Source organism: Lutra lutra, chromosome 7, assembly GCF_902655055.1.
Source record: "Lutra lutra chromosome 7, mLutLut1.2, whole genome shotgun sequence".
NCBI lineage: Eukaryota > Metazoa > Chordata > Mammalia > Carnivora > Mustelidae > Lutra > Lutra lutra.
This window is the reverse complement of record NC_062284.1, coordinates 116318649-116343888: the sequence shown is the minus strand read 5'-3', so window position 1 is coordinate 116343888 and position 25240 is coordinate 116318649. Positions and strand designations below refer to the sequence as shown.

Sequence of the window (25240 nt, the reverse complement as noted above, 5' to 3'; positions counted from 1 at the left end):
GCTCCTTCCTGGGCTAGAACCCTGAAGCTGAGGGAGTAGGCTCTTGCCTCATCCCTGCCCTGTCCCTGTGCCAGGCGGCCCCCTGTACAGTTTCTGGGCAGAGTTGCCGGGATTGTCCATGGGGTCGTGATGGGGGGCATTGTTCCTTGGCCTGCATGGTCCAGTCACTGCTCCCATTCTGGATCTAGGGGAACGTGTCCCACATCTTGGCTTCTCTTTAAAGTTACCAAAGTCAGGTAAGAAGAGAGGGGTGACCCCCTTTTCACTCAGTCTGGTTGTTTTGCCCAAAGGCTCAACTGTTTGGTGAGGCTCAGCCATATATTGGACTCTAAAAGAAAAAGCATTCATTTATTCATTCAATCAGCTATTTATTCAATAAATATTCAACAACAGCCTGCTCTGCCAGGCATCTGCCAGGTACAGAGACAAATAAAACAGAACGGTCCTTTTCCTTATAAACATACATTCATTCCCGCAGGAATAATCAGCTAGTGACTCCTTTCAGTGGAGGGTAGATCCTGGGTACAGTGGAAGCATGTAGATCACCTCTCCACAGAGCCTTCACAAGGACGTCTAGGGACATTGAATCCCAGAAAGAGAGGATGGGTAGAGGTTGGCTTTGGTGAAAGCAGAGAGAAAATGTTAGGACAGAAGGGCTCCACATGCAAAGGCCTAAGGTGCATAAGGCCAATGACTGAAGACAGAGGGTACAGTTCCGGGAGAGAAGTTTGGAGGACTCCAGGGGCCAAAATTTTTTTTTTGAATTTTAATTTTGTATTAACATATAATGTATTATTAGCCTCAGGGGTACAGGTCTGTGAATCGCCAGGTTTACACACTTCACAGCACTCACCCTCACTCACAGTAACCACCCTCTCCCTAACCCCCTCCCCCTGGCAACCCTCAATTTGTTTTGTGAGATTAAGAATCTCTTATAGTTTGTCTCCCTCCCGATCCCATCTTGTTTCATTTTTTCCTTCCCTACCCCCTAACCCCGCCATGTTGCCTCTCAAATTCCTCATATCAGGGAGATCATATGATAATTGTTTTTCTCTGATTGACTTAGTTCGCTCAGCATAATACCCTCTAGTTCCAGCCACATCGTTGCAAATGGCAGGATTTCTTTTTTGATGGCTGCATAGTATTCCATTTTGTGTGTGTGTGTGTGTGTGTGTGTGTGTGTGTGTATACACACACCACATCTTCTTTATCCATTCATCTGTTGGTGGACATCTAGGTTCTTTCCATAGTTTGGCTATTATGGACATTGCTGCTATAAACATTAGGGTGCACGTGCCCCTTTGGATCACTACATTTGCATCTTTAGGGTAAATACCCAGTAGTGCAATTGCTGGGTTGTAGGCTAGCTCTATTTTCAACTTTTTGAGGAACCTCCATGCTGTTTTCCAGAGTGTTTTCACCAGCTTGCATTCCCACCAACACTGTAGGACGGTTCTTTAGGGACCAAATCTTGAAGGGCTTGTACTCCATGCTAAGGATTTTTGCTGTTGCCAGTAGGGGCTTAGGAAGGTTGTTGGCACTGAAGTGCACAGTCAGGTTTGCATTTGAGAAGGTATGTTGAGACTGGACTACAGGGAGAGAGACAGAGGTGCGGAGCCGGAAGGCTGTGGGAGAAGCCCAAGGCATCCTCTGGGTGGCCTGTAAGGGAGGGGTACGGGTTCCTTTTTCTGTTTTAGCATATAAACTGGAGCTGCTCCTCTAGGAAGATGTTCCACCACTTTCTTTGATGAGATTGGCTTGGGCTTGGTTGTCTGTGTTTTGAATGGGCACTCTAAACCCAACACCAGACAGGGTGCCTCAGAGAAAAGGAAAAGTGACTCCTGCAGGTGTAACACACGCCTCCTGGCCTACTGAGCTGCAGAGCAGGGTGAACCCCTAAAGATCGGAGATCTCTGAGGACTGGGGATGGTCTCAAGAAGGAGCCTGGAAGAGTAAGAATGGAGTTAGATTCATATTTGGATCCATAGAGACTATTGAACAAGACGTTTAGATAGGAAGAATCACATGAGTTCGTATACATCTATGTGTAGTTTTTGATACTATGGAGAGTGAATAAAGGTTACTTCCAGAATCGAGTGTATTTGGATATGGTCTACAGAATCATGTCTACGAAGGCAACAGTTCTAGTTCATCCTGGATGAAATTTACTGCTTTGATACTTGAAATGACAAGTAATGCTTTCCTGGTTGTGCGGCAGGAGTGCTGGGGCATGTGGGGCCTGGATGTGGATATGGGACTGGGAACTGGGACTGGGAACTGGGGTCCTGCCCTGGCTTCCCTGCGGTAATTTCCTAATCACTTGAGAGGAGAGGAACTCAGGGTCATGCACGGCTATGCTCGTCCTCGCGAATGAAGCCAAATAGCATGCACTTGGTCAACGTTCTTCCTTTGCACCCCGACCTCCCCACTTGGCTCCTTGTGCTTCCCTGGCCCTGGTTTCAGAGTAAGAAAGAGCTCCCTTCCCCTCCTGCACGGGGCCCAGGAGCCAGCCCTGCTCTGCCTTCACAGCCCATCTTGCACGCTTTTTCCTCCAGCCCTGGGTCCCCTCCCTCCAAATGTAGGCATGGTCAGCAGGCCCTGGTCCTTGTCCAACTCCTACCCCTTCACGTTCCCTTTCCATGCAGCTTTCACCAGCTCTTGAATTTTAGAGTAAACCGCTGTCTTCGCTTTGTCACCACTGGTTTCTCTGTTTAGCCCCATGCTTTCCCACTTTTCTCTACCTTCTGCCCAACTATCACCCACCAAGGACTTCTCATTCCCCCCGAATGGAGTAACAGATTTCTGATTTCACCCGCACAGCCCCCGCCCCGATAAGATTGACTGTTAGCTCCCGAAGACTTTCCCCACTAGGCTCCCACCACGCTGAGCTCTCCGGGACCCATAGGTCTCTAGATGGTCCCCCTTCCACCTCCTCTCCAGGAGTCTCTCCTCCCTCCCATTGTCCCCTTCTACCGCCCCTCTGCAGTCTCCCTCATGGTTTCTGCTGTGACTGCGGCTTCACTGTCACCGTAGCTCTTTAAGCCTGGTGTCTTGTTTCCAGCCCCTTGCGCAATATCTCCGACAAGATGTCACCTCAGCTCCTCAAACTGAGTTGCTGCTCAACGGACACCGTCTTCATCCTTAGGAGCTACTTCTCTTCACTTCCCACTTTGTGTTGACAGCACCAGCCAACTTCCAGTCACCCTGGCTCAAAACCCCCAAGTTTCTGTCTGTCTCCTCTACCTTATTCCTGAATATTGCTGACATCCATTAAGTCTATCCCCACTTTCTCTGTCCCTATCACCAGCACCCGACTGCATTTGATAACCTCCTACGACATCCTACCGGTAACAATAACAGTTGTTATTACAGCGACCAACACCTGTGCCTGTACCACTGGTAGCTCCTCGGTTGCAAAGTGCTCTGTATTGACTTTCCCTTCAGGCCTCACCATACCCCTACCAAGGAGCTGCGATTATTGTCATACTCTATAAATTAGCTTTCTAACGTCTTCCCAGCTTCAACCTCCCAGTCCTTCAGGTCATGCTAAGACTGGGTCAAGATCCCCCTCCTAAAACAGCCTTCTAGGCCCATCACTGTCCTACACAGAGACCCAGAAGGGCCTCCCGTGGTTGGCAGCCGCCCACCTGCCCTCCATGGCCTGCTTCACTGCTGCGTGTGGAGGTTCCCGTCTTCCAGGTCCCACATGGGCACCTCAGTGAACTTGTCCTTTCCTCTTCTGTGCCTCCGCTCGCGGTTTACCTTTCACTGAGAATCCTCCCTGTTCTTTAGTGTAAAACTCAAATGCTTCTTCCTGACAGGAGTGTCAATGGAGAGCCTCTCTCTGAATTTTGATAACATGGTGTCCATTTTTCATGAGGCCCTTAGACTCATTGAAATGTAGTTTTGTGCATGCGGCTTGCCCCCCCCCCTTCTTGGACCAAGTGCTTTTTCTTGCTCCCACTCACTGTCACAGGATGCCGGAGAACCGGTGGGTGTTCAGTGAGAAATGAATGCGGGAATAAACGAAGAACCTGTCTCACTTTTGAAGTGGGTGAAACAAGGTCAAGAAAGGGGATCTGTGCCATTTATCATAAAAGAGGCCGGTGGTGGAGTCAAAAATCAAACTAGGAGCAGGCAGTGTGGTATAACAGAAGCAGCGCTGAGCTGCCGAAGTTTATGGTTTAGTTTTTATCTGACGACGGCAGGAGAGACCACTTCTGCTCCGTGGGCCTTGAATTCCTTATCCATCAGAAAGCGTTATGTCGGCTGCCTTTTCAGCTGCGCCCCTGGCCTGACAATTCTGTATTCTGTGAGTCTTGCTCCTCACGCTGTAGATTGCCTCCTACTGACAATACTTTCAGTGCTGACAGCATCTTTCATTTCAGAACCTCCCAGCTTCACGCTGAAGCCCCTGGTGTGTCTGCTTTCACACTGGGATTCTAAAGAGCAGCGAGGCCAGCTGACTCAACTCTCTGGACGTGTGGCCTCCATGGTGCCCCGAGCCGGTTGAGTGCCCGATGGCCCTAGGCTGCCACTCCTACCTGGAGTCCCCTCCTGCTGCCACACTGCAGGGCATTCCCAGAATGACAGGTGGTGCTCTGGACCCCATGCACTCCAGCTGATCTAGGCCTCAGCTCCCGCACTGCCCTGCCTTCCTTTTCCATCCAGGATGGCTGTTTTGAGATTTATGTCGACTCTGTTGAGCGACTTGTGGGACTCCTATGCTCAGCAGCTTTCCACAGGCTCTGCCCACCCCCTGCCACACCAGCGTTCTCTCTCCCCACTGAGATAGGAAGAATCAGGTTGAGTCTGTGCCTTCTAGTCCCTCAGGAGGAACAAATGGGGGAGTCAACTTCTAGGGAAATCATTAGAGGAGTGGGGAGAGCACACAGCCACCGCCTGTCCTCAGAGTCTGCCCGTGACACCCTCCTGTCGCAGGAGGGCCCAGAGTGCCCTAGAGCTAGCTGATTGTGCAAGAGAGCCCCCAGTCGTGGCTCAGAGAGATGACTTTGACCGCTTGCCAGAGCCCCTTTGTTCTCCATTCAGGCAATGATATGATTTAATTCCATATTTCAACATTGGAAAATTAAGAGAAATTAAGTGGCATTAAAATAAATCAGGCTCCTGGAGAAGGAGCCGAGGGAAAGGGACCTAAACACAGCTAATCACCTGCTTCCCCCGATGGGCAGACAACAGGGCAGAGCGATGGCAGCCCTCTCTCTGGGGATAACCCCCAAAGCCCAGGCGGCTTTCTCTGGGGGGGCAGCAAGGGGACAGGAACAATACCCCTCAGGCTGCCCTGGGCTTCTCACTCCCTCGACCCAGCCTGGGCAGGGGATATATTCTTCTGGCCGGTTCTGAAATGATGCTCCTTCAGGCTTGGGGGAAGGAGACCGCTGGCGGCCCTAGGACCAAGGTTTGGTTCTGGCTCCATCCGGAATTGGCAGAGAGATTCTTGGCATTGCAGCAAGCCCCAAGGTTGCTTCGCCTGTGGGAGCCGCCTCACGAAAGGATTACACGAGTCCAGGTGGCTGAGGACGGGGGCCTTTGTAAACCATTGGTAGCTGGCGTTGCTTAAGACTTGCTGAATGAACGGCGCCCTCTAAATGTGGCTTGTTCCATGCCGCACACTGTGCCGTAAGGTGCCAACAAGGGGGCCGTGGCGCAGAGAGGGAGTCGTGCTTAGAAACAGCCTCAGGACTGCTGTCCAAACAGTGTATGCTCTTGTTCTTTTGGAGGGAGGACACCGACTGCTGTCTGAGGTCAGTGGCTCTCTACCCGCCGGCTTCCCGGGAAGTTTGGAGGCCCCCTCACTGCTGCCTCCTTCCCACAGGACTTAGTCCTGTGGAGGCCACACGGATGTCGTCAGCAAACACGACTCTCACCCTGCCAGGCACCTGCCCTGAGCATACTGTGGGCAGGAAGGTGAACCAGGACGGGTTTCCAGCTACCGTGGGGATTATAGCCCAGGTTAAACTGGTAGACAAACAGAAACAGTGAGGATTTCAGCAAGTGATCTATGCCATAAAGAAAAGGAACGGTAGTGGGCCAGAGAGTGCTGGCGGGGAGGGCTGGGATCACCTTCAGAGAAGACGAGGAGGAAAGCCTCTGAGAAGCTGGCATCTGCGACCTGAACGAAATGAGAAAGTGACCTCTGGGGATATTTAGGGTAAGGGGAGGGAGTGCCAGCAAAGAAAACCGTAAACGCAAAAGTCCGGGGCAGGTGCATGCTTAGTATGTTCTAGAACCTTCAGAGAACGCCACCTTAGCTAGAGTGGAGTATGCAGGCAGCAAAACAGAGTGGGGGGAATGAAAGGCAGTAAGTTTGAAGCAGAAGTCAGTAACAGGGTGAGCAGTTCTGCAGGAAGAGGAGGTTACCAAGAATGGCGGCGTCTGATTTAAAAAAAAAAAAAAAAAAGAACTTTTTGGCTGTCTTGTGGAAAATAGACCACAAGAGAAGGGGCAAAATGAGTAACTATTGCAGGAATCCAGGCAAGAGATATAATATTGAATCCCCAGTAGCTAGAGCAGACTGGGACACTTAATTGCCGCTCAATACATTTGAGAACACTTCCGGGCAGAAGTGAAGCCTATAACCACGATGAGCACCTAGTATGGGCTCGACAAATACTTTTTTCATGAGTCAATGAACAGAATCGGGCTTTCTTTTAGTCACTCTAGGATTTGAGTTCCTCTCAATATTTTGGATCTTTAAAAAATTCTTTTCATTGTTCTAGCTAACAGTATTTCAGAAGGACAGTGTGGTCACGAGTTTATTTTCTTTTCTGTGAAACTGCATGCTCCTTTGAGACAGACATGAGATAGACATAAGAAATCCAACTCCACCACCTCTGGGATGCTCTCAGCCTGTGCACATAAATCCCCAAACCCGTTGCTCACATCTAGATCCAGATCTGGTATGCTTTTCCATGCACCGGTCCATGGAAGGACCAAACCTGCCTCATCACCCCATCTCCAGAGCTTATCACAGTCTGGACAACTGACTCAACAGAGAGCTATCGTGTTGACTCGAGTGAGCAGCATCTGGTGCTTTGGTTGAATTCCAGGGCCTTCTTGCTGTCTTCCCGGAGAGCCCGGAATCCTTGCTGGCCTCCTCTGTTGCAGGATGTCCTGAATGCGAAACATGCATCTAAGTTCAGTGGGTTTTGTGTGGCTTCCTTGCTTTTGGGCCTGGAGATCCCTGATGTAGGACGGATGTGGCAGAGCCAGTGGGAGACCCAGCAAGTCTGATGCAGTCTGGTCCTCGCTATACCTCTTCATTCTCTTTTCACCGTTCTCCCGTTTTCTGCTGGTCTCCATGGATGCTTCTTCCGAAAGAGCTCACACACCCACACCTTCCACCGCAGGCCCACTCTCATTGCGTCTGTTCTGGTTCTGGTTCCGGTCCTTGGTGCACTCAGGTGCTGGGAGAGCCTCCAGGCCCGTCTTCCTGCCTCCCATCTTGCCCTGCTCTCCTTCCCCTGCCCGGCTCCCCCATGGTCCTCACTTGAGGTCTCCTGTCCAAAAAACCATCACTCTTGTCCCTCCCATGATTGAATCAGTGCCAAGGGCTCCCGGTTGCTCCCAGGATAATGCTCTAAGTCCTTGGCTGGGGGTACGAGGCCTTTTACGAACTGTTCCTCACTTATCTCTGCAGCTTCTGCCCAGGGCCCTGCCCTTCAGCTGCACTGCTCCCCCTTCTCGAAGCAGACACTGCTCCACCAGGCTCCTTCACTTCCGTGAGCACAGGCTTTCTGTTCTTTGTCGGAGATGCACTGACTTCCGCCCGGTGAAGTCCTGTTCATTCCTCAAACCCTCCACGGCCCGGTTCATGCACCCGGCCCTAATGACTGTAGACAGCGCGAGGCCAGCCTTGCTCTGCGCTCTCTTGGCGCATCACACACGCTTCCACGTCTAGGACTTGTTTCGTTGTGATGATTTGGTTTTCTGTCACTCTTCTTCAGTGAAGTGAGCGCTCCTCAAAGGGGATTATTTTTTGTTCCTACTACTCAAACTTGAAAAACCTTGCTCCCAGCATCCCTGACAGATGGGATGCTCCATTTGAACACTGCCAAGCGTGGGAGAAATCGCTGGATATTATGCCTTCTATTTTTGCCCATTTATTCAATGTATCTATTCATTCAGTAAATATATACAGAGTAACTACTATATGCCAGGCACTGAGATAGACACTGGGGATACAGAAATACCAAAACAGATACAAATTCCTACCCTCTAGGAACTTTTAATTTTTTTTGAGTGTGCAAAAAAAAAAAATGAAGGTACAAATCAGAGTAAATCCGAGTAACTTCCTCACCATAATTCCGTGAAAATCAACCTGTGACACATAGACTGGGTTTCATTCAAATGCGTGCATGCACGAATGAATGAACACATGAAGGAACAGACTAAGAGACCAGAAGGAAAAGTGTGAACAAGCCAACCTAAGCTCCCATCACTGGAAGTGAAAATAGCTAAGAACCTGTCCTGCTAAAAATGGATAGGTTGCATCATTTTCCCATGAAAAGAAGGGAACTCTGGATCTTTTAGATTTCCTTAGTAGAAGTATAATCCCAGCAGACAGCAGGTTTAGGGAGAGACAAAGGGAAAATCTACTTGTGTGGATAGGCATACCCTTGGCAAGGTACGAAAGCAAGAGTCCGGGAGTGTGGTTTGTCTAGTACATAGAAAGACTTTCCGGTACCCTTCGTGAGTCAGCTCACTATACACCAAGACTTCTTCTCCTGGCCAGAGAAAGTCTCTAATGGTTGGAATTACTGAGCTGCTGGTGTCAGAGTCAGGCTGCATCCCTTCTCTTCTCTCCCAGGCTTTTCAACCTTGACTGTACCTCAAAATCTGGTAAGGAACTTTTTTTTTTTAAAGATTTTATTTATTTATTTGACAGACAGAGATCACAAGTAGGCAGAGAAGCAGGCAGAGAGAGGAGGAAGCAGGCTCCCCGATGAGCAGAGAGCACGATTTGGAGCTCAATCCCAGGACCCTGGGGTCATGACCTGAGCCGAAGGCAGAGGCTTTAACCCACTGAGCCACCCAGGCGCCCCTGGCAAGGAACTTTTAATTAAGAGACCTAGATATTGGGGCTCCACTCCTGGAGAGTCCAAAACTTAGGTCTAGAGCAGGATCCAGATGTCTGAATGTTCTAGAGCTCCAAAGTTAGTTGAATGCACAGGCCTTTCCAGCATGCGGTCCCAGCTCCATTCCTCCCTCCAGCTTGGGGGATGACTTAGAAGCTGTTGCAGGTCCTACCGTGGGAGAAGCAGAACGTAAGTGGAGAAGCACAACTTCTCTTCCTATCTCTGGCCCACTCTCATTGTTCCTTGCTCCCTAGATCTGTCAGGGACTTGCAGAGGCTAAAAGTCCTCTGGCTTCCACAGAAGTCTGGTAATCCTTAGAGTCCTGGAATCAATGAGCCTTTGAGTTCATAAAATTTTAGAGGCAGAGAGGATGTCAGAGGTCAGGTTGAACCTCTTGGCCCTATCAAGAGAGTTTCACTGCTTGTGACCACTTGTCCTAAGAAATAAATGAATGAATGAATGAATGAATGAATAAATAAATCTGCCCAATACTGAATTGAGATCCCTCAGGGAGTTCCCGTAAGAGTGTAGAGGATGGGGTCTCCCGGATGGCTCAGTGGTTAGGCATCTGCCTTCGGCTCAGGTCATGATCCTGGGGTCCTGGGATCGAGCCCTGCTTCAGGCTCCCCGCCCAGCAGAGAGTCTGTGTCTCCCTCTCCCTCTGTCTGCCGTTCCCCCTGCTTGTGCTCTTTCTCTGTCAAAAAATAAACAAAACCTTAAAAAAAAAAAAAAGTGTAGAAGACAGACATGTGAGCTTGTAAGCCCAGGTCAGTGTAAGTCCTTCAGGGTTGGTCAGCATGTTAGAGGAACACAGGAGAGTGAATGAGGTGTTTTGAAGGTGGAGGAAGAGGGCATTGCCAGGGCAGGCTTCCCAAAGGAGGTAAACATTTTGGGGGCTTTCGGTTCTTGATGTAAGGGCTCCAGATTCTTACCCTACTCTTCCAACCTCCCTTTCACCCCCTGAGGTTGGGAAAGCAGATTTTGGCAATTGATACCAAACTTCCTAGCCCGACTGTGCTCCTTGCTCATCTAGTGGCTTTTGGGTGGCTTATTAATCTTTGAGCCCAAGTCCCCTCATTTCTAACATGGACAATAATGCTTGTCTCACTGTGGGCTGCTTAGGTATTGAGTAGCAGCTGGAAAAGTGCTTAATGCAATGCTGGCCATAGAGTAGGCTCTTGATAAATAGATATGATTATTGTTTTTGTTGTCATTTTAAAAATGGATTATACAAAGAGGCTGAGGCTGCTGTTCCCTGACAGCCCCGGGGGGCTTCCTCTGCTGGTGTGATAGTGCCTAGGAGAATGTCAGCAGGGTTCCGTGAGGTTATCCTACGGTTTGGATATCATTAAGAATTTGAGGGACTTCTAGGGAAGGCGCATCTGCCAATCTCATGAGACCGGAGAAGCGAGAACTGTAAAATGCCGTAGCACATACTACTGCAAGATTCTTTACATTATGAAGCCGTGCTGCATTGCAGCCACTGCCCACATGGTTTGAAGCAAGGAGTGCAGGGACCAACCCGGGAGCTTAGAGTGGCACAAGGAGCAGATGGGACTTCCTGTGACGTCATCGTAACCAGTGATTCCCGGAATTCCTTATTTGTCTCCATCCCTTATCAGAAGAAAAACTCTAAGGTTGAGGACGGGGCATAGCTCGTTCATGGCATTACTCCCCAAGCACAGCGCTTGGCCCGGGGTGGGCATTCAAAGAGTGGTTGTTTAACAAATGAATTTGATCCAACGTGCATTTGGCTAGTCCAGAAGGTAGGCTCTCCTTGCCTTTTCCTTGGGCCCCATCTTCCTACCATCCTGACTTCACCTACCCTCTTCTGCTCAGAGGGCTCCGTGGGAGTCTGAATTCTGTGCCGGTTTCTCACACTGCTTGGGGCCAAGCTAACGTGAACGTGTCCCTTCGGTTCCTTGTCTTTGGAGAGACATGCCTCCCTGCGATCAGAGTATCTTTGTCCCAAGGGACCTGTGGAGATCATCCAACCCAACGTGAGTTTTCTGGACGAGGAAGCTAATTGCCTGAGAGGTGCAGGGACTCTTTAAAATCTTATAGCTTGTGAAAATAGTTCTTACCTCCTGCTTTCAAATCTGGGGCTCCCTCACCGCCCCAGGCTGCCCCAGAGTACGGAGAGCCGCCGAACTCGTGGTGAGAATGGCACCCCCAGAGAAGCTTACCCCATCCTTCCTGGGCCCGTGCTCCAAGGCAGCTCCAAGCCCAGGGCACACCCCAAGCCAGTGGGTGACTCCAGATGCCCCAAAGTCATGCTGCCAGTACTCTGATGCTTTGCTTTCTACTCGTTCCCTGCAGTGTCAGGCAAATTACTTAATCTTTAGGAGTTCGAATGAGCTTATCTGTAAAACAGAACATGAGGATAATAGCATCTTCATTCACTACCAAGATTCACAGAAATAATAATGCCCCAAATCCAGCATCATTGTGTTTTCCTCCTTGGATCCAAGGCCCTGTGGTGACCGTCAAACCACCTAAGTGGCCGGGGTCACCACTTTCCTACTCCAGAGAGTGTGAGGGCTGTCGCTCCTGAGTGTCTGGGGAGCTCTGCCACAGAGAGGACTGGGCACCGACTCCCCCCACCCCAGGGAAGTGCAGGAAAAAACGCTGTGCTCTTGCACTCCGCTGACACATGGCGTTCAGTGCAGCCTGAAAACTTGAACTTGGATTGGCCGTGACGCCCGTGCCGGGGCCCAGATTTAGAAGCAGAGCCGGACGACTCTACTCAGGCTGGCGACAGGCCTGGAGCAGTGTTCCCATTGGAGAAAGCGGAGGGCGTAGCAGGAGGGAGAATTTGCTCCGTCTGGCCTGGTGGCACTGTTTTATTAATGATCTGGAAGAGCAGAGGAACAGTGACTTTAATTAAATTTGCCAGTGATATTAAAAGATGTCAGGAGCTACTGCTGAGGACACAGACACCTTGCAGATGGCCCTGGGGGGGTTTGGAAAATAATCCAGGAAAGGGATGAGAAGCCATGGGCTGAGCCGGAGCATTGTTTAGGCCGAGGAGGAGGAACATGACACGGGGACCGAGGGTCATCCTATGCAGAAACACCCCAGGCCCATCCTCTTTATCGGTATCTGTTCTGTTTCCAGTGGGTGTCTAGCTTATCTTCCCGCTCCAGTCCTGTTCCTCTTAAACAGCCATCTTAAACCCTTTAGCCAAATTGGGTTTTCTGAAGTACAAATCAGACCATGTCATCCTCCTGTTTAAAATCCTGTCTTGGGCTTTTCACTGCCCTTCGGATGAAATGCATCTTCTCAGCCTGTCATGTAAGACTTGCCAGGAACGGAGTCCTCCCTACGTGTCCAGTCTCCCGGGCACTCATCTTCATGCCTCCGGCCTCACACTGAATTCCGTATAATCGCAGGCACACAGCAGGCTTTTCCATGTCTCCATGTCTTTCCTCCTTTCCAAAGAGGCTCTCCTTTTTGACTCAATGTCCATCCTCCTTCCTTCTCTTCCTTTCCCCTCCCTGCGCCTCCCCCTTCTCCTCCCTCCCTCCATTCCTTCCTTCCTTCCTTCTTGACTAAAGCTCACTTGTGCTTGAAGACTCATTTAAAGGATCACTTCCTTCAGAATGCCTCCCTGACTCTCCAGGCTGGCTCACTGCCCTCCTCATGTTCCCACAGCATTCTGCCCCCATACGTTCACTTCCTGTAGTAAAAGTGCGTATTTGTGCAGCTGTCATCCCCTGCTGGATTGTACCTTTGGGGGCAAAGCCTGTGTCTTACTGTTCATTTTGCCCATTGACATCTAGTACCAAGCCTGGCAAGCCATTGGCTTTAGTGAATTTTGTCAAACTGAACTGACGAGAAGGAGAATATTCAGGTGGGAGGTCCCCTCAGGCAGCTGGGACACCCCAAAAGCCTGGAGACCAGGCAGCTTTGCCAAATGGTCAGTCTGTCCTGTCAGGGTGGATGGGTCCGTGCTATTGCTTCTAAATCTACAGAAAATTGGAAGCTGACGAGGAGCCATGGACATTCTGCAACAAAGTTGGACATCTGAGTAAAATGGAGTGGTTAAAGCCATAAATTTTATGTCATCTCTGTGTGAGTTCCGGACCTCCTACTTCCTTGCTTTATATTTTGATTAAATGACTTAATTAAGACTTAGTTTCCCAAAATGGAAAACAGGGATAAAAATAGTACTAATCTCATAGGATCATTATGAAAATTAAGTGAGGAAGTGTTTAGCGTTACACACACACTAAGCACTTATGTGTGTTAGTGACTGTTATTAACATCTTCATTATTTGGGGTGATATTGGCGTTCTCAAGCTGAGTCATATCCCTGAATACGCATTAGGGCTGATTAAGAACCACGGAAGATCATTTGGGTCTTTAAGGAGCTGGGGTGGACCCCCAGTAGGTTGGGATCTGCCTCCGATGTGTCTGGGGCCAGGGGTAACAGCACAGAAAAGTGACCATTGGCCAGGTCATCCACAGTGTCCACGCTCCTCCTAACCATCTCGGGCAGAAACCATTGCCTGGCAGGGTCAGAAGGAACAATTGGGAATTCACAGGCCATTTTCTACCTTCAATTCCAAGGACTTAAGTACCTCCTAGTCACTTTCCTGCCTTATTTTCTTTCATCTTTTCCTTCCGTTCATTCATTTTCTGTCTTTTTAAGGTCGGCCCCGATTCTGACCACGTGACAGCATATTCCCTACAGAAACCCATTGCCACAGGTGTTTGCAAGACCTAGGAGAGCAGGGGCACCTGGGTGGTTCAGTGGGTTAAGCCTCTGCCTTCGGCTCAGGTCATGATCCCAGGGTGCTGGGATCGAGCCCTGCATCGGGCTCTCTGCTTAGCGGGGAGCCTGCTTCCTCCTCTCTCTCTGCCTGCCTCTCTGCCTACTTGTGATCTCTCTGTCCAATAAATAAATAAAATCTTTAAAAAAAAATGACCTAGGAGAGCAAAGACACACGATCTTTCTAATTCTCGTGCCGCATAAGATGAGTGGGGGTCCTTGTCTTCTGTTGGTTGGGACGACTCTACTGCCTATGCGTTCCGTGTCCATTGACCACAGAAAGCCAGCTCTCCTCCCTAACCTGTGGATGGCCCACCCCCTTCAGGATGGCCAGCCCATGCAGCTGCCACCTCCCATCACCAGGCGGGCTCCTGATCACAGAGCTGCTCCAGCTGCGCCCACCTTCTGTCTCCTACTGTATGGGGCTTATCAGAATCCCCAAAATGGAGGGTTTGCAGAGGTCAAGGCAGGGTGCCAAGATCCTTCTCTGTCCACAATTCTCTGGGGCTGGTGAGTGCCAAAGCTGTGTGTGTGTGTGTGGGGGGGGGTGTGGTTCTCTGTGTACATCGCAGATTATGAGAGACTTTTCAGCCTCTGACATGGATACCAAACAGTTTCAGCCGCCTCCCCTCTTCCGCCGTCAGCCTCATAACCTCTTCTGAGTGAGGACCAAGCCCCGAGCACGTGCTGTGATGATGCCCGGTACCTGGACTAAGGGGAAGGCGGCCTCAGCACTTGGCTGCCGTTCTGAGGAATATGAAACCAAGTTAATCCACGGAGCTCTTTGGAAGGGAGGCCTTCATGATTACAGTATGCACCCGGGCGCACGGTGTCCTGAGGGGAATTTCTCTTTGAGTACCAGCCTTGGGGATTTTGAGAGGTCATACATAGCCTCTGAAATCTCGTCAGGATTTGTCTGTGAGATCTATTTTTTCCTGAAGCAAATGGCTGTAATTCGGGTCATAAAGTGGCTTTAAAGAAGGCTGATGTCTGAGTGTATTACTCAGCTCAGGCGGCCGTAATAATGCCACAGACTAGGCAGCTTAAACAATAGAAATTTATTTTCTCACAGTTCTGGAGGCTGCAGTGTCCAAGATCAAGGTGCTGGCCAATTCGTTTTCTGGTGAGAGCTCTCTTCCTCGCTTGCCAATGGCTGCTTTCTCACTGTGTGGTGGGGGAGAAAGCACTCTCTCTTTTCCTCTTCTTGTAAAGCCATCAGTCCTATCAGAGTAGGACCAACTCTTATACCCTCATTTAACTTTAACTATCTCCTGAAAGCCCTGTCTCCCAATATAGTCACACTGGAGCCTAAGGTTTCAACATATGAGTTGGGGGGAGGGGACACAATTCAGCTGATAGCACCGAAGAAGCTTCCTTAGTGGCTGTATTTATTTGTTCCAAAAACATACCATTTACTGAGCACTTACTGACTACTTAGGATACCAAATACAGGATACAGAATAAACATAGTCTTTGCCTTGATTTCATTCAGAGTTTAATGGCTGAGCTAGACGTTAATTATATAATCCCATAAATATCTAATTTCAAAGTTTTAAAACTGCTATGAAGGAAAGTCGAGTGTGATGAGAGGACATAACAGAGAAAGTTGACTGTCTTAAGGAGTGAGGATAATTTTTTCTGGGACAGTGACACTTAAGCTGAGATCTAAAGCATTGTTAAGGGTGTGGGTACCAAGGAGAAACACTCATTTCAGGCACATGTGGTTGGTGTTGTGTGCAAAGGTCCTGAGGTAGAAAATAACTTGGTTATCTCCAGGGCCTGATATGAAGCCACTGTTGCTGAAATATGGTAGGAAGGAGAGGGGCAGAAGATGAAAGAGGAGAGGAGACTTTGTAGGTTACAGTAAAGAGTCTTTGTATTAAGAATAAAAGGAATTGGGGCGCTGGGTAGCTCAGTTGGTTTAACATCTGCCTTCAGCTCAGGACATGATCCCAGGGTGCTGGGATCCAGCCTCACATTGGGCTCCTTGCTCATCGGGGAGCCTCCTTCTCCCTCTCCCTCTGCCTGCCTCTCCCTCTGCCTATTCTCTCTCTCTGTGTGTCAAATAAATGAATAAAATCTTAAAAAAAAAAAGGGATAAGAGGAATCTACTGCAGGGCTTCAAATAGGGATGTGACAGTATAGGTCTGGGGTTTTTAGAAAAGGTGACTGTTGCTGTATAAGGAAATGAAGTGGGGAAGGGTGAGAATCGGAGTGGGGAGTTCAGTGAGGAGGTCACTGCAGTAGATTCACTAAGTCAGGGGTGATGGCGGCTCTGACGGTGCTTGTAGAGATGAGGGGAGAGTCTGGGTGCTGAGTAGACAAGGGACAGGAGTGAAAGGGAGGGCTGCAGATGAACAACACTCATTGCCCAGCACACATAACCCGGCGGATGGAGGTGCTATTTTCTGAGATGGGAAGCAGTGGAGACGGGGGTGGGGGTGGGGGACAGGACCTGAAACCCTGTAAGGTGCTATGCAGATGAAATTAGCATGCTTCTGTTACTCAAGGAACCCCGCAGGGCTATAGCAGAGGTGGTAATGGGCAAATAGCTTTTTGTTTTTTAAAGCTATGGCACGGTTATGGGCATCCTCATTGCATCTGAATGAGGTAGTGATTGGAAAGATGAATCCATAGTTTCTGCTGAATTTCTTTCCATTCTCCTGAATTCATGCTCACCTCTTAGTGGTCCCAGCCAGCAGGTGGGGCTGCATTTCACCCCCAAATCTTGTCTTGAGTTTTAAAAAAATGCATTCGAGAGCCACTTGCATGTTTTATTAATAGTGATTTCTATCACTTGGCCCTTTCAGTGTCTGGGTTTGGAATTCGAGTGGCTGGATGATTTTCATCTTCCTGTAACTGAGTGTCTCAATGGTCCCATAAGAATGTTTTGCTAGTGGGCTAAGGAGGCTGTGAACTGGGGCTTGAGCACAGCTTATAGGGGCCTTGGCTTAGCTATCCTGCAGGGAGCATCCGTGACGCTGTCTGTCCTCTTGATTTCCCAAGAAATGTCAGAATTACAGCTTGCCTGTAGAAGTTTTGCATTCGGGGAAGGAGTTTTTCCCAAGTGGGCTCAATTGCATGCAGAGTGATGTGTTCTATTTCCGGGGGAGTAACCCATGAGAAAAGTTCAGCTCCATCTGTACTCTTCTGGCACACGTATGTCATGCAGAATTCTTGAGTATGACAACAGCGCGGGGGAAGAAGCCCCCAAACCTAGAAACACTACAAGAATGAAGATTCGGGTCATGCTTGGCCTATTTTCAGTTGATTCTTGAGAACTCTCGCAGATAACAGCGGGGTTTGGAGACAGGACTGGAAGGGTATCACTTATGTTTTCATTACCAACATTCCCAGCTCTTTTAAACCATTCTTCAGCTGAGTCTCCACCAGATGGTCCTGAGGACAGAGTCGCTCTTCGTGCCTCCCATTGACATCATTTTTTCCGAGTGAGAGACCGCCCCTTGTGTTAGTGCCATATGTCGCTCAAGGTGAAACACCAATTTGTATTGGTGGGAACCTGCCATTTGCTGTCCCCCTTTTTCTCATGCCTTTCCCTACCTCTCTGGTCTTTTCTAGGTCTCTGGCCTGTCAGGAGGACCCTTGGCGCCGCAGTGGAAGCCAGCGGCTAAATCTCGTGTATGGCGTGGTTAAGGTTGCAGCCTCTCACCTCCGCCTTCCTCCATTTTGGGCTGATTACTTTTGTGCTCTTCCTGAATGGTCTTTGGGCAGAGGCTGGTGGCTCAGGGGAGGTGCCCAGCACAGGGCAGAACAATGAGTCCTGTTCCGAGTCCTCGGACTGCAAGGAGGGTGTCATCCTGCCAATCTGGTATCCGGAGAACCCTTCCCTTGGGGACAAGATTGCCAGGGTCATCGTCTACTTTGTGGCCCTGATATACATGTTCCTTGGGGTGTCCATCATTGCCGACCGCTTTATGGCGTCTATCGAAGTCATCACTTCTCAAGAGAGAGAGGTGACTATCGAAAAGCCCAATGGAGAGACCAGCACCACGACGATTCGGATCTGGAACGAAACGGTCTCCAACCTGACCCTGATGGCCTTGGGTTCCTCTGCTCCTGAGATCCTTCTCTCTTTAATTGAGGTGTGTGGCCATGGGTTCATTGCTGGCGATCTGGGACCTTCTACCATCGTGGGCAGTGCAGCCTTTAACATGTTCATCATCATTGGCATCTGCGTCTACGTGATCCCCGATGGAGAGACTCGCAAGATCAAGCACCTGCGAGTCTTCCTCATCACTGCTGCTTGGAGCATCTTCGCCTACATCTGGCTCTATATGATCCTGGCAGTCTTCTCCCCTGGTGTGGTTCAGGTTTGGGAAGGCCTCCTCACTCTCTCCTTCTTCCCCGTGTGTGTCCTTCTGGCCTGGGTGGCAGATAGGCGACTGCTCTTCTACAAATACATGCACAAAAAGTATCGCACAGACAAACACCGAGCAATTATCATAGAGACAGAGGGCGACCACCCCAAGGGCATTGAGATGGACGGAAAAATGATGAATTCCCACTTCCTGGACGGGAACCTGGTGCCCGTGGAAGGGAAGGAAGTAGATGAGTCCCGCAGGGAGATGATCCGGATTCTCAAGGATCTGAAGCAGAAACACCCAGAGAAGGACTTAGATCAGCTGGTAGAGATGGCCAATTACTACGCTCTTTCCCATCAACAGAAGAGTCGTGCCTTCTACCGGATACAAGCTACCCGTATGATGACTGGCGCAGGCAATGTCCTGAAGAAGCATGCGGCGGAACAAGCCAAGAAGGTCTCCAGCATCAATGAGGTGCACACCAATGAGCCTGAGGACTTTGTCTCAAAGGTCTTCTTTGACCCGTGCTCTTACCAGTGCCTGGAGAACTGCGGGGCCATCCTCCTGACGGTGGTGAGGAAAGGGGGGGACATGTCCAAGACCGTGTATGTGGACTACAAAACAGAGGATGGTTCTGCCAATGCCGGGGCGGACTATGAGTTCACAGAGGGCACTGTGGTTCTGAAGCCAGGAGAGACCCAGAAGGAGTTCTCGGTGGGCATCATCGACGATGACATCTTTGAGGAGGATGAACACTTTTTTGTGAGGTTGAGCAACGTCCGCGTAGAGGAGGAGCAGCCAGAGGAGGGGATCCCTCCGATAGTCCTCAATAATATTCCATTGCCCCGGGCCATCCTGGTATCCCCTTATGTGGCCACAGTCACCATCTTGGATGATGACCATGCAGGCATCTTCACGTTTGAATGTGACACTATTCATGTCAGCGAGAGTATCGGTGTCCTGGAGGTCAAGGTTCTGCGGACATCCGGTGCCCGGGGCACGGTAATCGTCCCCTTTAGGACAGTAGAGGGGACAGCCAAGGGTGGTGGTGAGGATTTTGAAGATGCGTACGGGGAACTGGAGTTCAAGAATGATGAAACAGTGTAAGTAATCTTTCCATATTCTAGCCCCCTCTATCCCTTGCCATCTCTTTCTGTCCTTACAGTTCTTCCTCATACCGCGTCAACGTCAAACTTGGGTCCCAGCACAGGTGTGCAGGATTTTTCAGCAGGCACCCCCGGCAGGGTCCATTTCCAGACCTTCCTTCAGTTTTCTCACTTAAATGGTCTCTGGGCAGGGAATTCCCTGGCAGGATCGAAGGATGCAGAACAATCCGTCCACTGGAACTCAGAATGATATGGCCAGTGGAGATGTGGGGCTACAGAAGTTTTGATGTCAGATTTTGGAGAATTCTTGTGACTAAGCAGAAGCTAGGAGGCCCGTTGGTTCTCTCCTTCCTCCCCTTCTCACACCAGAGGCTCATGTGAGCCTTGAGGCTGAGCCTTTCCGTCCTGAGGCAGAGCCAGCCCAATCAGGGCATCCTTGGGGAAGCAAGTGGCACTGGGTTTTTTACCCCCAGGGCCATCTTGAGGTTGTATTGTATAACCAGATTTCAGGCATCTCTCCTTCAATTTGGAAATTGCAAGGTTGGTTGAAACTTGGCAAGCTCTGTAAATGCCTGTAGGCTGTTTTATGCTATGAGACTTGCCCAGGCTAGGTGAGATGAGTCAGTATGGCTTGGGTATGGGACACATCTTGCAGAAGCAGAACTCCCAGAGCAGTGGCCACCTGTCTTTGGTCCCAGATGTGAGCTCTAGAATCTGACTAAGGAACATAGCAGGCATCTCTCGGGAATTGCAGGAGAAAATACACCTTTGGTGTGGTCATCTCTTTTCACGGTCTAGAATTCTCCCAGAAGACTTCTCAGGTTCATGGCCCATTTCGCCCTTCAGACATGGTGTGTGTTGCACTTCCATGACCTTGATCACTGTAAGAGCGCTCCCCAATGAACCTTCCTGTACTAGGTGTTCTGAGATTCGTTTTGTTTTGTTTTGTTTTCGTTTTTCTCAGATGGATAGCTTTGAAGAAGAAAAAGAATGACTTTCCCCAGAATTTGCAGTTTACGGGAAGCCAGACTTTCCAGGGTGGCCAAGGGGAGGGCGGGAACTTGTCTCTGAATTCCTGCTCATATCTACAATCAAGAAGCCATCACAGGAGGTGGCTGAAGGACAAAAGGGGCATCTAGGAAGGGGGGATGTCAAACTGCTCCAAGAGCCTGCTAAAGACACTGGGAGTGGGAAATGAAAACATACAACTTGAAGGAGAGTGAAGAATGGAACACACACAGAGGGGAGCCCCTAGGGCTGAGGGGGAGGGGTCTCAGAAGCGCTTCCTCCAGGTCCAGGCAGGGGGCAGGGCTCCCAAGGGGTTGGAAGGTACTGAGAGTAGAGTGGAGTGAGCCCCCCCCCCCCCCCCCCCCCCCCCCCGGGACTGTGCTCTTGTCCTCCCTCAGTCTCTTCCTGATAACGTGACTCTGGGCAAGACATTTAGTCTCGGCTTGAGAACTAAACTGTCTCATCTGCAAAGTCGGAACAACCATACTTTCCTTGCCTGGAGGCAGGGTCGGATTGTGGATCCCACCCAGCTCTAGGATTTTCTGTACCATAGATATGGGCACGTAGCTTAGGTCCTATTTGCACCAGCCAAATACGGAACAGGGATACTGTCTCTTGAAGTGAAATAGCCATCGACAAATTGATTGATTAGAGCTCTGTGTAGTCATTTCGCTGGGAGGGATAATCATTCATTTACCCAAGTAAAAACCTACATCTTCTGGAGAATACTGTCCAACTGTCCATTTCTGTGTGCTCTGGAGAGAGGGTTTCTACATACAAATGAAGGACAGCCCTTGTTGGGAAGACAGACTCCATGCAACTTCTTTATGTTTATGGCAATGTCAGTATGTAAGAGGTTATTGTTGGGCGTTAAATGACATCAAAACTCCAGCACTGGCTGTAATTTGAGGGACTAGTGGTTTCTCGAATTCGGTACCTACCTATCACAGGCACTGAAGAGTCCTTTTGGACAGGTCAGGAGCTTGGCACCCCATTTCTTTGTCCCATTAACAGTTGTGTACTTTGGATCTCTGAGTATGACTAACCCTTCCCTCAAGCCTATTTGTGTTTTCGGCTTGATTAATATCTTGGTGTAAATGGGCTTCTGAACGATCCCTTCTGATAGCGGTTTTAAATATAGCTCGAGCTCCACACGTCTGCCATGCAGGCCCAGCTCTTCCAGGGCTCAGGGAACAGGCTAGGTTGCCAGCTATTTTTTAGGCATGAGTAGACCTCAGCCTACCTTTTTGGTTTTCTTCATTGCAGAAGAATGAGTCCATAACCTGCTAGTCACCTGTCTTTGCATCGCAGCCCTACCCTTCTTACTTTAGGTTGTGATTTTATGAGAGGCAGTGGGAGGTAGCGGAAAAAGCATGGGCTGTAAATACTCTGGGTTACGATTCTGGCTCTAGTTCTGATTTCTCCAGGTAGCTAGGGGAAATTTTATTAATTTATGAGATTATTTCCTCATTGGTAAAGTAGGGATAATACGATTTCTCTTGCAAGGCTGTTGTGATGATTCAAGATACTGTATGCTGTGTTGTTTGTATATGGTAGGTACTTAGGAAATTAATAGGCCATTAATAATAATATCAGTGAGTTAACAATACTCTTTAGAAGACACTGTTGAGGAGATTGGGCTACTTGGATCGTTCTGTGACCCTAATTCATTAACTTGCTGGTTTTGGGGTGACTGTGAAGATTCCTAATGCAGATTCCTAAAATATTAGAGCCAGAAAAGACCTTAGAATAACTTCTAGAGGAGTGTTTCTCAAATTTTAACGTGCTTCTGAACCATCCAGGAAGCTTGCTAAAACGCAGATTACAGTTCGAAAGGTCGAGAAAAGGGCCCGAGATCCGGCGTTTTTAACAAGCTCCTGATGCCTTTGGTCCCAGCTTAGAGCTGAAATGCTCTAAAGCCCTGGGCCAAACCCTGAGACCAGGGAGGGAAAGTGAAGTTTCCGAGGACTTGCTTAACTGAATCAGGAAGGCTTACGTTCCAGTTCCAGCTCGCGACTCCAGCTTAGCCAGAACCCGGCTTCTGCTGAGACCTTGCTGGTTGTGGCACCAGTTTGGAGGCTGAAATGGACACCCCCGACGTACCTAGCCGGAAGCTGGGTGAGGCCGGGAGCACTTCCACCTTCCAGTCCCTCCCTCTCCCCATAACTTGCTTTGCTCATCAAGCTTGGGAGCGCTGGCAGTGTCGCCCTCAGTACACGCTTCTAAAAACCTACTCAGGTTGGAGCCAGGCCTGTGCTCTGCCCATACCATTGGGCTGTGAATTCACTTGTTTGGTTTTAGGCTTTAGTTCTTCAAAGATGTCCTTAGCCCCACGGGAGGATAGAAAACCCACGAACTCTGAGGTCTGACACACAGATGTGCACCTGTCACTCCCCAGCTGTGTAACTTGAACAAGTCATTTCACCTGTCCAGGCCCCAGATACCCGGTTGGAATGTCAGGAACAGCGCTCTTTCTCCTGCAGGGGAGTGGTAAGCATACATGCAAACACGAAGACAACGCACCTGCAGCCCCGTGCCTGCTCATGGAAGGTGCTCAGTCATTCAACAAACACTTATGAGATGTCTGCTATGTACCAGATGCATTCCTGGGGACGGAGATAGATACATGAGTAGGACAGATGGGCGTTTCAGCTCTCAAGGATCTTCTCCAGTGAAGAGGCTACTAGGTATGCAGACAGATCAAAACACCGGGAGAAGTGCTCTGGTTGAGAGACGCTCAATAAAAGAGAAATGAAAGCTGTCCGCTGTGTGTGTGACACCACAGAAGCTTCTACAGCAACCTTTGCGGAGGACGTGGCAGTGAAGCAGACAGAGCGGGGGTGGGCGCCTGACGCCCTTAATCCCACATTCCAATAAACGCTTGACATTTGAGAGAGAACCTGTTGACATCTTAATGATCTAGAAGAATCCCCACCTCTGTGACTACCACTACAGTACATCCTTAGAATTACGGCCTCCTGCAAACAATAACAAAACCTCGTGGAGATACCTGGGTGTGCTGCTGGCCCGTTCGTCTCGGTCCCTAAACCTGCATCTGCTCCTGTATCCCAGACTCAGGGGTGTTCCTGCAGAATAACAGAATATTGCAGCTCACAGATCTTTGGGATCTCTCTCTGAGAATAATCAGAATCTCCAATGTCAAAGAGGCAAAGGCCAAAATCTAGCACAATTAAATGGCATAGGCCTCTGTAGAAGAGAATAGCGTATTAGCTGTGCCTCATAGCTTCCCGTCCAATTAGAATGTTAAAGCCTGAAAGTATCTGACCTCCAGCTGTTCTAAATTATGAAGCTGAGATTCAAAGAGGGAAAGTGACTTGTCCGATATCACACAGCTAGACAGGTTAGAAAGTTAGAACTGGTGAGGTCTTTTTGGAGCCTACTGATTTAACGTCTCCCCCTCCCGGTTTGGACTTTCTTATTTTTAACCATCGGAACAATGTTAACTTTGGAAAGGTGCTCGGGAAGTACAGATCCAACGGTATCACATGACTAATATCCTAACTTAGAATAATAACATATTATGGACTATTTTTAATCTCTTGGCTCACCTTGAGACTGTTCAGGAAGAAAAATATTGAACCCATAGAAATTAAAAAAAACAAAAACAAAAAAAAAAAAACCAACCACTGTCTTCATGATCTCTTCCTGAGAAAAGGTGCGACAAGCCTAGCTGGGATGTCTTTTAAAGACCCTCTGGCCTCTTTTTTTTTTTTTTAATTTTTATTTGACAGAGAGAGATCACAAGCAGACGGAGAGGCAGGCAGAGAGAGAGGGAAGCAGGCTTCTTGCTGAGCAGAGAGCCCGATGTGGGACTCGATCCCAGGACCCTGAGATCATGACCTGAGCCGAAGGCAGCGGATTAACCCACTGAGCCACCCAGGCGCCCTGGGATGTCTTTTAGACAGTGCTGGTAACTTGGAGATGGGACCTCGTTCCATGAAATAATGACATTCTTTCAAAATTCTGCAGGCCATTCTCTTCCAGGTGTGCTTTCTCTGTAAAGTTTCCACCCTGGGGAATCTTTCCATCAAAATCTGGCATGCTCCAGGACACAGTTTACACCTTCTCCAATTTAACTGGAACACAGTAGTCCTTTTCTTTCTCTTTGGCTCAGCAGGGTGTTCGGACAGTCTCTTCCCTTGCCATCCGGGAGATTATTTGACCCTAGAATGCCCTTCTATGCTTGAAAAGAGTCACAGGCTACAAGGTTAGTGAGGGTAGGAGCAGAGTGGAGGTCACGGTCATGCTCCCTCAGGTGGCATCCCTCCCTTTCACTTTCCTTCTGCCTTCAGTGCCTGACTACGGGTAACGAGATCGTTCTCCAGACACTGGTAAACAGTGGGTTACCAGGACCCATGGCTTCATGGAACTCACAGAGGAGCTCCGTCCATGGCTCCCAGTAGTCCTGACGAAGGGAATCCATAGCTCAGCCAGCTGTGGAATGGAGTACTTAATAGTACAAGGGAACGTATCAGATAGGGTTGCTCAACTCTAGTGCTTTCCCTTCTGGGCCCACAGGAGTGATGAAAGGCTATGAGGCCTTCTTAGCAGAAGCTTTGGATAGTGTGCCCAGAAAGACCTTACATCCTGATCATTTTTTTCATAATTACTGAAATGGTCAAAGATGATGTTAAAGAAGGTCATATTCCAATTCTGGGATCCATAAGGCACCCCAAGTCTACTTAAACTGGACACATCTACAAAAATCTCTACAAGTCTTTGGGGCACCTGGGTGGCTCAGTGGGTTAAAGCCTCTGCCTTCAGCTTAGGTTGTGATCTCAAGGTCCTGGGATTGAGCCCCTCATCGGGCTCTCTGCTCAGCGGGGAGCCTGCTTCCCCCTCTCTCTCTGCCTGCCTCTCTGCCTACTTGTGATCTTTCTCTCTGTCAAATAAATAAAATCCTTAAAAAAA

At 49.3% G+C, this 25240-nt stretch overlaps 1 protein-coding gene across 7 annotated transcripts in view; it reads left to right on the top strand.

Annotated features, from left to right (window-relative positions):
* Positions 1-25240, top strand: part of SLC8A3 (solute carrier family 8 member A3) — a 141841-nt gene that overhangs the window by 6921 nt on the left and 109680 nt on the right. For all 7 annotated transcript variants that reach the window (XM_047738565.1, XM_047738567.1, XM_047738573.1 and 4 more), the window contains exon 2: positions 17452-19297. In XM_047738565.1, coding sequence (XP_047594521.1) covers positions 17514-19297 — 1784 coding nt within the window. In that variant the 5' untranslated portion in view covers positions 17452-17513. The remainder of the gene's footprint in view (positions 1-17451; positions 19298-25240) is intronic.